General features: G+C 44.8%; 2 protein-coding genes across 3 annotated transcripts in view; both read right to left on the bottom strand.

The window, feature by feature from the left end:
* Positions 1–326: 326 nt before the first annotated feature.
* On the bottom strand, positions 327–6,263 carry LOC6606104 (cyclin-T). Its single transcript, XM_002030877.2, has 4 exons — positions 4,986–6,263; positions 4,864–4,909; positions 3,427–4,010; positions 327–3,370 (listed from the first exon to the last, which is right to left on the bottom strand). Exons 1-4 carry the CDS (start codon positions 5,560–5,562, stop codon positions 1,296–1,298), a joined length of 3,282 nt encoding a protein of 1,093 aa, XP_002030913.1. The 5' UTR covers positions 5,563–6,263; the 3' UTR covers positions 327–1,295.
* A 2,270-nt stretch (positions 6,264–8,533) lies between these two features.
* The window catches only part of LOC6606105 (ecdysone-induced protein 74EF), a 42,302-nt gene continuing 37,317 nt past the window's right edge, over positions 8,534–13,518 (bottom strand). For both annotated transcript variants that reach the window (XM_032717369.1, XM_002030878.2), the window contains 2 exons: positions 13,049–13,303; positions 8,534–11,115 (listed from right to left, as the gene is read on the bottom strand). In XM_032717369.1, coding sequence (XP_032573260.1) covers positions 10,133–11,115; positions 13,049–13,303 — 1,238 coding nt within the window. In that variant the 3' untranslated portion in view covers positions 8,534–10,132. The remainder of the gene's footprint in view (positions 11,116–13,048; positions 13,304–13,518) is intronic.

Genomic DNA, 13,518 nt, shown 5'->3' on the forward strand with positions numbered 1-13,518 from the left:
GAGTACGAATAGTTTTGAAAAACGCGCAACGTTCGCTTAACCTTTGCCTTAGTCGAAAATTACATAAAATTTCATTTCATTCTCATTTTCGCATCGAATATATAGATCTTGCCTAGATTTCTATATGCCTAACTTTTGTTTTTCCTCGTTTAGCCTTCTGTTAGTTTTTCGTTCGTTTAGCTTAGTTTGCTTGCAACGTTTTCGCTTGCATTTACATAATTTTAAAACTTTTTGTTTTCTTGCACAATAACTTTTGTTTTATCCAAAATTTCGATTTGGGTTTCTTTTTTGTTTGCATATTCCGTTTTTGTTTTGGGACTTTATTATTTGTTTTTGTTTTGTGGTAATCTGTTTCGTAATGCTATTTAAAAAATAAATTAAAAACAAATGAAAGCTACGTCAACGTTCCAGGCGATCTTGAAACATAATATCATCCGCTGAAACAATCCGATATTTTTACTTATCTCCATTGAAAATTGTAAATACACTACTGTATATATTGCTAGGTGTCGAAAACTATTTTGAAACACGGTTAGTAATCGGGCAATCGTTCAAAAAGGAAGGGAAAACTTTGCTAACTAAAAATAAACATCTTCATTCATTTTCGGATTAGCAACTATGTATTAATAAAATAATTCATTATGTGGTTTGGCGTCTTCAATTTTGAATCAAAGCGCTGGCTTTCCATTTACTCTCCTATCCTCTGCCACAACTATATGCTCCTCTGTGGGGATTATTCTGAAGCTCTTACTCCTCCTTTCTCTCTGGCTTGCATTTAGTTGGGGCCGTATTTAGTATATTTGCTAAGCGGAAGTCTGTACTATATATCTCTTGATTGTGTGTTTGTGAGTGGCTATATACAGCTTAGAGTGTGTGTAACGGGTATTTGATTTGCTAACTTAAACGCTAGACGGCCATTGCTGCTCTCTGTGTATTTTCTGCTTGCGTCTCTGATTCCGTTTTCCAACAACTCGCTTAAAACTATTCCGTACTTTTATGTATGTGGGCTTATGTGTATTCTATTTATTATAGTTATAAATTAATTAATGCTGTACAAAAGTTTTCGCGGTTTGAGTTCTGCTTTTACGTTCAGCCCCATCGCGACCTCCACTTTCACTCTTCTTCTTCTGCGCATCCGGCTTCACTCCCAATTTTGGAGTTCTCGCTACGTGCTTAACTAAAATCAATAATGCATCTCACTAACAATCCTAACAACTATACTACAATTGGACTTACTGAGGTTCTATACATATATCAAAACGTACGACTTAATGATAACCCTCTGACCGCTACCACTACTTCTTGTTGTAGACGGGCATGGGAGGCGGTGCCAGCCCAGCGGCAGAGGGTGGTACTGCACCGGTGGGCGCCAACAGCATGGATGGTGGTACAGCAGTAGACATGGGGGCGCCCATTCCACCAGACATATTGGGTGCGGCGCCAGCACCGCCAAGGGGATTAAAGATGCCGCTACCAGCGCCATTGTACTTCGCGTAGTCTTGGCTCTTATTCTTTTTGCTCTCCTTGTCGCGGTCACGATCGCTGTGCTTTTTCTTGCTGCTGCCACCGGAACTGCTGCCACCCGATGAGCTGTAGCCACCACCGCCGGCACCATAAGGAGGCAGAACAGGAGCAGCTGCTCCGATCGAGGCGGACGTGGTGGTAGCCGTAGTTGGAGGCAAGCCATATCCGATTGCGCCCGGCAGACCCGCCGCTGCAGAGTAGTTATTGGGTTCAACCTTATTTTTGCTGATCTTAAGCTTAATGGGAGCTGACGCACCGGCCTGCAGGCTGCCGTTGGGATTCTTGATAACCATCTTCAGAGGCTCATTGGCAAGAGAACTGTCCTTGCTGCCACCGCTGTTGCTACGATCCTTCTGCTTATCCTTCTTGTGCTTCTTACGCTCCTCCTTTTCCGTCTTGTCCTTGGACTTGTCCTTCTCCTTGTGCTTGTGTTTATCCTTCTTCTTTTTCTTTTCGGACTTGCTGCTGCTTTCTTCCTTAATCTCTCCGGCCAGTTTGGTGGGTACTTCCAAATCCATGGGTGCGGGCCCACTAGCCAAACTGGTCATCGGAGTTATTCCCTGTTCTTTCTTGATTGTCGCTGGCGCGGGCATGGGCTCAAGCAGTTCGGCCGGTGGTTTTAGGCCAGGCATAGTCAAGGCATCGGGTTTCAAGAGCGAAGCGTTCGATGGACACAGACTCTCCTTCAGCAAGCTGCGCACCAGATCCGGCGTTGTCTCGATCCCGTTGGACATATTCAGAGGCGTGTGTTTCTCCTCATAGCTCGGATAAGTTGGTAGTCCAGTTGTAGTGTCCAGCTTGCGAAGCTTCTCTCGCGGCATATTACTGTTATCTATTTCATCCAGCTTATTTAATCCGTACTGACTTCCCGAGATCTCATTGGGCCGTTTTAGGCTTCCACTATCTCCAGGATTGGTCAACAGGTCCCCGCCATGGGGTATCTGTTTCTTGTGAGGCGGTAGCATCGGCTTTGATGATCCCGAGCCGGAGGAACTGTTCCCACTGCCCATGGGGGGCATGACAGGACGGTGCTTATCCTTTTTGGTGGGCGTTAGTCGCTCTTTCTTGGGACTTTCTTTGTCACGCGGATGGCTATTTAGTTTGTAATCGTGGCCTGGTGGCGCAGGAGGGGGTAGCAAACCGTTGAAAGGCTGTGGTTGCGACTGCGACATGGGTTCTTTTTTAATGTCTGGCCACTCTGGACTGAAGAGCGAGTTCTTGGACTGCAACGAGTGCTGGGATGCCTCCGGAGGCATCTGTTGCTGCTGAGACTGAGGCACTGGCTGCTGCATGTGGCCGTAGCTCTGGCTCTGGGAATAGGCCAATTGCTGCTCGAAAGGCGGCATGCCATGGACGGTGGAGCCGGATTTGCTGCGATGCCCGCCGTATCCGGCCGGAGGCGGGGGCTGGGATCCATTGCTAGCGCCTGGATATCCACCACGCGACATCAGCGGGTTTGGAGGGGCACTATTACTGTATGGCGGCGGTGCGTTCGGATACATTTTGTTGCTCTGGGATTTATCCTTGGAGGACATGCCCGATACAGAGGAATTAGAGGCGGATGGATGTGGAACCGGTGGCTGCTGCTGCGGCTGCTGAGGCTTGGAGCCCGAAGTCATCTTGTGGCTGCCGTGAGGTGGCATGCCCACGCCTACCGGGGGCATGCCCCGCGAGGATTTGTGATAGTCCACGGGCATAGACGGTCGGCCAGGCTGCTGGCTTGAAGACGACGAGGATGAGCTGCTGCGCTGGCTGCCACCTCCCGAGGAACCGAGTCCACTGCTACTACTACGCTGGTGACTTGAGGGCATTCGATTGCTATAGCCTGGCTGCTTTGACTTGTGATCTTCAATACGAGGATGTTGAAAAAGTGTTTCTTTTTGAAGTTGTTAAAATACTTACCCGGATGAGCGTCGTTCGGCATGCCACCAGGGTAATTTGGCATCTTGTGACTGGAGGAAGACGACGAAGAGCTGCTACCTGGCACTCCGCTCACTGAGGACGAGCGCTGATGGCCACCATCCTGTCGTCTTTGCTGCGGCACCATAGCCGGTGGCGGCAGTAGCGACGACGGATCCCGTTCCCGCTCTCTCTCCCGTTCACGATCCCGGCTGTCGTTGCCGTTTAACAGCTCTGGTGGTGTCGTGATGTTTGAATGGTAGCCCTTCATCATCTCGGTGATCTTCCAGTCCTCCTTGGGTTTGTCCTTGCTGTTAGCTGTCCGATTGCTGGCTCCCTGTGCGATCGCCTTGATCGAGTTAAGCTTCGACTTTAGACGGGCGGGGCTCTTCTCATAGATAGCGATGAACTCATCAGTCAGCTGCTTTAGCAAATCCAGCGAGACCGTCTTGTCCACGTAGTAGAACCAATGCTTGCCCTCGGTCGACTGGGGGATCTCCCATCGGGACCACTTGCAGGCTAGGTAAATGCAGAAACAGGCTACGACCGTGGGGCGGTATTGCAGGCACATCGAGGTCAGATGCAGGCTGTGCCAGGATGGTTAAGTCAATTTAGTGGAAAGTCTTTTGCTAAAGTATCACATATAAATGTAGTTGGGTGAGTGTGTGCAGGGGGATTTCATCACTTATAATACGGATTACGTGTTTAGTTCTTAGCATTTTCACAGCATGTCTCTTTTATATTTTGGGGATCTTACATTCAAAAGAATTATTCTAAAACATATGCCGATATTCCGAAATTCGCAAATTTTCCCAATGAGCTCTTCTCCCTTTCCGCATTTAATCAAAATTTTGACTATGTTTTAGCAGGTATGTCAAACTGAATTTATCTTTTGTCCAAATGTTTGTAGTGTGCCAAAGGATTACAATGGTTATCATTACAATTCTTCAAATGTCTTTTTCTAGGAATAAGTCTCTTTCTAGGAATTAGTCTTATTCTTGACATATGGTGGATTTCCCGACACAAATTACAATGTTATTGCAGGCAATAGAGGATAATTACCGCGAGGGACACGGAAAATGCTGCCTTTTTGCTAAGATGCTATATTTGTACAGACGTCCTGCTGCGATTAGGGAACGCGTGTTCTTTTTCGATTTGTGACTTCGGGTCGTCACCTTTTTTTTTTTGTTTCGACCCAGATACCAGGTTTTCTTAGCTATAAGCGAGGAATTAAGCAGGTAAAAGAACTGCCCAAAGATTTTAGCCAAAACAAGCCAGTGATCGAACTCTCTACAACCTCACCAATTTCTGGGGAGGATTCGGCCAACACCAAACCCGCACACACACACACACACATTGCTTATACCACAGCCGTATTTGCGTTGGGAGGCGATCTCTTGGGGGGGATTACACCTTAGAGTAGCGCATTGCTAGCCATACCTGTTCGAGGCCAAGAAGTACGATGTCTGCGCCAGATCCTTGCATGCTAAAATATACCACAGTAATCAGTACCATCTGACATGTGAAGGGGACATGGCTTGGGTCGGATGGTGGGTGCATACCTTTGACCAGCTGGCAGGTGCGCACCACATGCGTGTGCGGATGATCGATGGCCACATCGAAGCCCAGCGTCTGCAGGAGCACGTTCTCGTTGAACACAAGCTCCTGGGCGAGTTCGGCGTAATTCTGCTCGGTGGTCGGCGGCAGGCACTTGTTGGCGGCCCGAATAACATGCTCCAGCTTCCGCGGTTGCTCCTCTACCTTGGCGGCCAAGAATAGGCTTGCCGACGCCATGGAGTTTCGATGAAAGTGGGTGAAGGAGTGGAAGGCGTAGAACCGATGCATGTACACAATGGCCGTGTTGATGCACAGCTGGGAGACCTGCAGACGCTGACCCATTTCCTGTATCAGATAGGCGGTCATCTGGCGGTACTGCAGCTCATCGTCGCCCTTGATGCCGCATCGTCTGCTTGGCGAATTGTCCAGCTGATCGTTGCTGAAGTACCAGATCTTGTCCTTCTCGAAAGGCAGGTTGTTGTTGGCGGTGGTCGGAATCCCGCTGGCCGAGGCGGCCGCGGATGCGGATGAAGAAGATGAGGCGGTGGCCGCCTGGGGCATTGGCGTGGCTAGGAGACTCATGGTTGTATGTTTCCTTTATCCGTGCAGCGGGGATGGGGATCTGCGGTTTTGGATTCTGTGTGGTTCTGCCGGCACCTCCGTTTCACATGCAAACTGCGCCTCGGAATGGGCCTAGTAATTCCCTTTTGGCTGATTCAGCTGTAGGAACTAACTGTACAAAGAGGAAGAGAGAGCGCTCTTTCTTTGTCGGCTGTGCTTGAGTGCGATGGTATTGGTGTCCGTATCCGTGAGCGTTGGTGCTGTGGCGGGGGTGGCAGCGGTACGGAGGGGGCAGCGGGGATCGCACGGCACATTGGCTAAGCCACACTCGATATTTCGCTGTTTTTGGGAGACTCCAATTTGGGTTCGGAACGAGGGGCTATATCCGCGGTCCGCACACTTTTTCCGCCGCCGCGTCTCTGCGTGTTTGTTTGTGTGTGTGTGCGTGGTGGTGGTGGTATGGTGTGGTGAGGTTTTCTGGAAACTGCGACTGCGGCGGAAACGAAACGAGACGAAAAACACACTAACCGCGACACCAGGCGACGTGTTATGCAACTTTCGTATCAATTCATAGTTATTCGCACTGCAATCGCCGATGCGTCGGGCACTTTAACCATTACGGGTCGTTTACTCCACGTTTTTAATTCCACAACACATCACAGATTCCATTCACACAGTGACAATGACAAACTTTGCAGAAAAAAATGTATTTTCAAGTATGGCCGTCGGCAGGGCTGCCAGATCGAAACGACTTTCCAAACCGATGTTTATGTGGTCTTATCGATATTATTTCGAAAATATGGCAACATTGATTATCGATTAATAATCGTAAGGTAGACATTAAAATAAATGTAAGTACATTTTTAAGTATTAAAATTGCTTAACCTGTAATGAAGTAATGCATCGAAAATGTATGGATTACTCTAGAAATATGCAGATGCTTACAAAAGTTTTGGACTTTTTTTAATAATATTTTTAAAGATTAAATATTCTCTAACTTACATGTAGAAATATACATGTAGAAATATACATGTAGAAATATACATGTAGAAAATAATGTCAACATTTGTTCCCTTCTTATTCAGTTAAAAAATAACGTATATTAGGGTAATTGAATTTCTACACAATATTTTTCAACAGTTATATATGTACATATTTTGTACTTTGAGCATCTTCATTTAATCGCATTAACGTTTTTTTTTAATATCCAAATTTTTTTATGTATACGTGTATATACCCAGTCCGAAATGGAATTATTCCAAGTGATATAGCCTCTGAATAGCACCCTGAATTATTATAGCACCCTCATTTATTAGTCTACTCTTATATTAATCCCAGCATTTCGGTTGAAGTTAATTAATTCTTATGGGCTGGTGGAATCAGTGGTCCGTACTTCTTCAACTGAGGATCGGTATAGGGCCATGATTACCAACATTTTCATTCCTGAATCGAACAACCATGATGTCCAGGACCTGTGATTCCAACAAGAGGGCGCAACATTTGAACTCTACCCATTTGACATAAAAACACATATGAGTTTTTATTGTTATTTATAAAACAGATAATATATATTTATAGTTTGTAGATTAAAATATACAAAATTTAGCTAAAAACCTTAAAACTCTTATGTCGTCATAACAGTAAATAATTATGCTAGCTTGTGACTGTTACTTGCTTCGTTTTTCTTAATGCATTCTTATAAAAATTAATCTAATCCGTTCGCTTGCGCTTTCCTCTAACCATAAAATTCACCTACATACCATGACTTCGATCCAACGTTCGTTTCCTTACTACATAAGCATTAAAGTATACATATATATTTTATATATTGTGGCTGGCTTTAGCTGATTTCTCATCGCAGACAGTTTAAAATGTGTCTGTCAAATGTACAAAGATTGAACAAAAAGTGAAATAAACAGGCTAAAAACTTAACTTAGGTTAGCAAGTCGAAAACTAATCGTATCTAATGTTAATGCATTCGACATATTCGTCTAAATCTAGGCCAATCCGTATCTCTACTATTCTCAGGCGCCATAGAATACCTTTGAATAATCGCACGCTTCGATTTAAAAGCTATATAGTTCGTTTCGTTTTTGAGTTACCAATAGAAAGATATCTTGTCTTAGCCTAGCATAGAAATCTTGCCCAACGGCATCGATATTCTGTTGCATATAATTTAGTTGGTCTTATCCAGCATTCGGGGTTATCCAATCTAACAAATAATTGGTGTATATATATAAAATACGTTTATAATCGAGTGGAATCATGAGGTCCAGAAGTTGTATATGTACAATTATCGTGCTTAGCATGCATAAATGCTTTGGGATTGGAGTCTCCAACTGTTTTAGGCTATCGAAGTGAAAGGAGAGCTCTCTGGGAAATAGGAGATTCAAATTTAAATGTACTATCTCGATTTAAAGCTGCATTATCCGGGTTGTGGCTCAGATTCTTGTTTACCGATTTCGTTGTACTCGACTCGTGATTTTTGCATATCTGGTTCGATGCTGCTCTTGTTGTGGGAGTGCTTATAGCTAAGGTCTTATAACATTTTAATATTCATTCCCTAACAACTAATAACTGATTTACGCTAGGTAATAATGGTAGATGCGGTGATCTACGCCAATAAATAGACATACATATAAATCCATAATCTGGGGGAAACCTCATAAACTGAGACCTCGTGAAATGGTGTCAAATGCCATACTGTGTCTTAGAACTACAAAATACACCGACTGGACTTTATCTAAAATATGTGATCTCGACTTCAAATATCGGCAATCCGCTCGACTATCCTATATAGACTTTGAATATATTGTAACTTATGCAACATTATGTACTTTTCATGGGAGGTATATCTAGATTCCAAATTTGTAGCGGGTTCCATATATTTGTATCATATCTTTGCTTACGTTCTATATTTCATTCGGTTTTTGTTTTGGTTTGTTTATACTGTGTGTTTGGTTTGCGAATGTGTAAATAAAACGCATGCACAAATTGAAATAATAATTTTATTTAAAAAATAAAAAATAATCATAAAAAATTGTTTACAATGAACAGAGTTGAACTCAAGACTCACTTTGTTTATTTGCATCATCAATCACCAATCATCATAAACAAAATGATATATTGTAGATTTCATCTTCACGTACACATAATAATAATAATAGATAAAGGTACTTAGAGAACGCAACTATTAAAGAATTAGATTAAAGAACTAGGAGTTGGTTTTATTCTCTTTCCTATTCAAGGTATCCTTTCAAGAGATTGCACGTTTTGGGCAGTGTTTGGAAATTGTTGTTGTTGAAGTTGTCGGTATATTGCATTGAGGATTGCGGTTGCAGTATTGGTGAAACTATGGGTCAGTATCTCGGTTCGGTTCGATTAAATTTCCAGATCTGTTCCATTATGTAAGGCTTGTTTCGATTTGTGGCAGTGTGACGTTAACAAGAATACGGTAGTTAGGCTTTATGCCTTATAAATAAACTTCAGATCGAGAGAATTGAGTTTGGTTTGGTGTTCTAAGACTGCTTAAACGGGGGCTCAAGGAGTGCCTTCTTCGGGTTTATCCTGTGAGCTTTTCTGCTGTTGATGTTGTAAATATACAAAACTTATCAAATAATAATTACAAGAAAGTTTAGACCACCAGTTTGCTGGGTTCTTAGCTCCAGTTAGGATGTGTGTGTGTTTTTGTTTTTTGGGGGAAGTTTCGGGGGATTAGCTGGAGAAACACTTAAATAAATATCCTAAAGGTAGTCGTACAAATAGCTAAAACTATGAAATAATAAATTTCCATCTCTCTTCGTTTATAAAATAAGCAACAAAAACAATTAGCCCAAGCACAGACACCCGCGCAGATCGTTCAGATCTGCAGATATGTTCATACTTAGACCCATATCCTCTGCACTGAGCTTGTCCTTGGGCAGCGGGTTGGGCTAGGGGACAGTTGAAAGGGCATTAGGCTACGCATATACATACTCATATACATTTAGATTTAGCATTAGATCAATAGAGATAGAGAAATTCTTGCAGCTATAGGGGTTCGTACTCATTTACATATTACACACATCTATCGAATATCAATATGAATCAATTCGGTCGTCCTTCGTCCTCTTCCTTCCGCCATAGCAGTAGCAATAATAATTATAATATTAATAATAGTAATAGTAATAATAATAATAATAATAACCAATAATAACAATATTCATTACAGTTACAGTTTACAGTTAAATCTACAGTTACAAGTACAACACTAACGTCCATGATCATTAATTACCGCCGATTTAGCTGGGTGTATGTATAGGGTACAGGACACAGGGTGTGAATATATATGTATACATATACATATATATATAAGTATATGTACGCGTATTGGGACTATCAGCTATGTGTAACCTACGCTTATCGCTGACTAACCAAGAAACTCAACGCATGTACAAAGAAATCCCCATCTCGCGTGGCCTTCAGCCACTATTGCCGCTAGCCGGTTGATTTATACCCCACCCAGAACCTATTGCCATTCCAGCTCGATCCGCCTGCGATCTGGGATCGATCTATATTTACAGGCCTCGTCGTCCTCCTCGTCCTCGTCACTTCACACACCGTTGCAGTCAATCTCGACGATGTCCTTGGGCACATCCACGAACTGGTAGACCAGCCGCTGGCCATCCACCTTGGCCAGTATGCCGCGCTGGTAGTAGTACCTCAGCGCCCTGCCCATCGTCTCGTAGTTCATGTCCGGCTTGTTCTTGTGCATGCCCCACAGGCGGGACACCGCCTTCGAGTCGACCAGCTTGAAGACGCCCTTCTCCCGGTTCGTCCACTTGATGAAGCGCGGACAGTATTCGCGATCCTGGAGCAGCTTGAGGAGAAACTCCCACAGGTAGGTGGTGGATCCCTCCCGGCTGCGTCGCTTTACGCCCATCTCCAGCTTCGGCTTGCGCGGCTTCTTCGCCTTTCGCTGCTGGAATCCGCCCAGCTCCAGCATGTAGGAGAGATCGTAGCTGACGCTGGACGTCGCCGGTTGGATAACGCTCTGGGATCCGCCCGCCGCAGCTGCCGCCGTTGCCGCTGCCGCTGCACTGGCGCTCAGCATGGCTGCCGCTGCAACGGCGCTGCTGCTGCTGCTGACGACAGATGCTGCTGCTGCTGCCGCCGCTGCAGCGATTGTGGAATGCGTGTGCTGGCCTGCGTGCGGATGCGAATGCGGATGGGAGTGCGGATGTGAGTGCGGATGCGGACCGTTCAGCTGGGAGTGCGGGTGTTGCTGCTGTTGCTGCTGCTGCTGTTGGTGCGACAGTTGCTGGTGCAACGCCTGCTGCTGCTGTTGCGACAGTTGCTGGTGGGCCAGTTGCTGTTGCTGCTGCGATTGCTGCGACTGCTGTTGCTGCTGCTGCTGCTGGTGCAGGGAATGATAGCCATTGATTGTGGTTCCTCGCTGGGACGCCGCTGCCGTTGCCGCTGTCGGTGCGTTGAAGTAGGACGTTGTCAGGTAGCCAGGCGTTTGGGGGTTTCCTGGACCACCGGGCTGGGTGCCCCCACTGCCGGCGCCACTGCTTCCGTAGTAGTTGTCAGGCACTGTAAGAACAAAGTCAATTATATAAATGAGTACTAGAGAACAAAGCGGATAGCTTAACCAACGTATATACAGGTGAACTTCCCTAACTTAAGCCATCCATTTCCGACTCTTGATTATTTTTTTTTTAATTTTTACATTTTAAATTAGATGTGCGATAACACATTAAAATGTCAATATATGTCATCATAGCCCAGATTATCACCCCGTGACCTGTCCTTTCTCTCCATAAAAGTACATAGTTAAAATCAACCCCATTCACCGTGCATCAAATTAAAAGTTTTCCTGAAACTATTTTCGTAACCATCATTCTAACTGTGTGCTTTGCAAATAAATTTTTCAAATTCCTGTTGCTTACTTAAAAAGTTACAAACATGTTACTTTTGTGATTTTCAATGCACATGAGTAAATATATTGTAGCATACTTTTAGACTTTTTTTTAACGAAATTATTTTATTTAATTTTAGACTCAGTTAAAAGTTATTTTCGATTAGTATTTTTCACTTCTTCACTTAATAAATATATAAAAAAAATAGTATAAATAAAGAGCCATAACTAAAATTTAAACTTTTAGGTTACAGATTAAAGTCAGAAGGCAAGTACACAAATCTGCAACATCTAAGAACAGGCAATCTCAACTTGGGTAATCAATGTTATTGCATTCCACTTAACATTCAAAATGTAAATTGAAATTATATACCCTGATGAATTTGGCTGGTGGCAACACGTTCTGTCCCATTGTACCCAGATCGCAGATCGCTCGCGACTATTTCACACTGTTTCTGTTTCTGTGTGGTGGCACAGGTAAAATTTTGTATGCTATTTAGTAAGTTTATTTTTTTTTACATCCGGCGTTGGCGTTGCCCAATTTCGCGGCTCAGCCAGTTGGCAGTCGGTGGATTTGGATTCGCATTCGTCTTTGGATTCGGTGGACCATTTTAGACGGGGGGTGTGGCTGGGGGGCACAGGGGCATGGGACAGGAAGAGAGTGGGGAAAGACTGGGCTGAATCTGAATAAAAACAAAAGTAAGCAGCGCCACTCTCTCGCCAACTCTCTCACAGACACTCCGCACAGAGAGCAACGCACGCTGTGTTTTTCGTGTGTTGCTCATGTGTCTCGTTCGTGTTGCTGTTGCATTTGCGTTGGTGTTTGGCACTCTTCCACTCTCTCTCTCTCTTTATCCGCCTCTCCGGGAGGAAGAGGAAAAGAGAGTGGAGCACTCTCGCGAGCAGCATTATTGCCACATTGGCGCTGCTGCTGCTGCTGTTGCTGTCGTTGTCGTTGTGACCTTCACAATTTGCGCAAAGGCAATGTGTCGATGACCACAGATTTTATACAGCAACGCGGACTCACACACACACACACACACACACGCACTCAGTTGGCAGAGAGCATAAAAGCAGCGAGTGCAACACAATCGCATTGCAATTGATTGTGCTGTACGTAATGTATGGTATGTGTGCGTGCGCCTTGCTTGCCTGACATTTTCGTAGGAAAGAGTACGCTGGATTAGGAGTGCATTATGTATGCAACAGATTATACCAACTTCAAATTGATTGCAATATGCAAAGTTCCCCATTAGGTCATATGATTAATTGGTTGAGATAAAACCGTTCTGAGCTTAGATCGAATCCCCGAAATAATTGTGCGATTTACTTTAAATTTAGCTCTTTGCCAATTAAGGGTAAAATTCTTATTATCTGTCTAAATCGTAAATGCACTAAGGTAAGTAGACAGCAATGTGCAAAACTTAAGTCTTACAAATGCACATTTAAATGGAATTGCAATCGAAATTCTCACTATAAGTTGACGTCTAAAAGTTCCTTTAACCTCTTGTCTTTAAGATTACGACGTCAGCCCTTGAAGTTCAAGCACTAAACTTAAGCACACAGTTGGAATTGGTTGCGTTTTTCTCAGGCATACTCGATACTCACCTCCAACACTGCGATTCCATATGTTCCGCAGCGAATTCGCCGCGTTGTTCTGGTATAAATTCGGATGCAGAAAGGTGCCCGTGTGCAGGTGTGCCGCTGCCGCCGCCGCCGCTGCTGCCGCGGCCGCTGCCGACGCCGAGGTGGCTGGTGGCATCCCGAGCCGCGCCTTCAGCTCGTCGGCGCAGGGCTGGCCGCCGGAACTGGAGCTGTCCACGTCGGAGACGCCGCTGTCCGCGGGACTGGGCGGAAATGAACCTGCGAACGGGGTAGAGCCGCGCGGAGCGAGGACGAGCCAAGAAAAGGGGCAATTAGCAATCGATATGGCTCGAATAGAGTCGAGGGCGTGTGCAGTGGTCCACCTTGCTGCTGGACACGCTCGCCTCACTACTGACTGCACTCGAAAAAACAAGATCTCTTTCAGCTTGAAACTGGCATTGTTATAACAAATGCATTCGAAGCTATAAGGACGT

The sequence above is a fragment of the Drosophila sechellia genome, chromosome 3L, assembly GCF_004382195.2.
Source record: "Drosophila sechellia strain sech25 chromosome 3L, ASM438219v1, whole genome shotgun sequence".
Taxonomy (NCBI): Eukaryota; Metazoa; Arthropoda; class Insecta; order Diptera; family Drosophilidae; genus Drosophila; species Drosophila sechellia.

Bases quoted from the DNA above. Each gene is read 5' to 3' on its own strand.
- LOC6606104 (XM_002030877.2), bottom strand. From the start codon at position 5,562: ATGAGTCTCCTAGCCACGCCAATGCCCCAGGCGGCCACCGCCTCATCT. The intron at 4,011-4,863 runs GTATGGCTAGCA...ATCCTGGCACAG, and splicing joins TACTTCTTGGCCTCGAACAG to CCTGCATCTGACCTCGATGT. The intron at 3,371-3,426 runs GTAAGTATTTTA...CTCGTATTGAAG, and splicing joins GCCGAACGACGCTCATCCGG to ATCACAAGTCAAAGCAGCCA.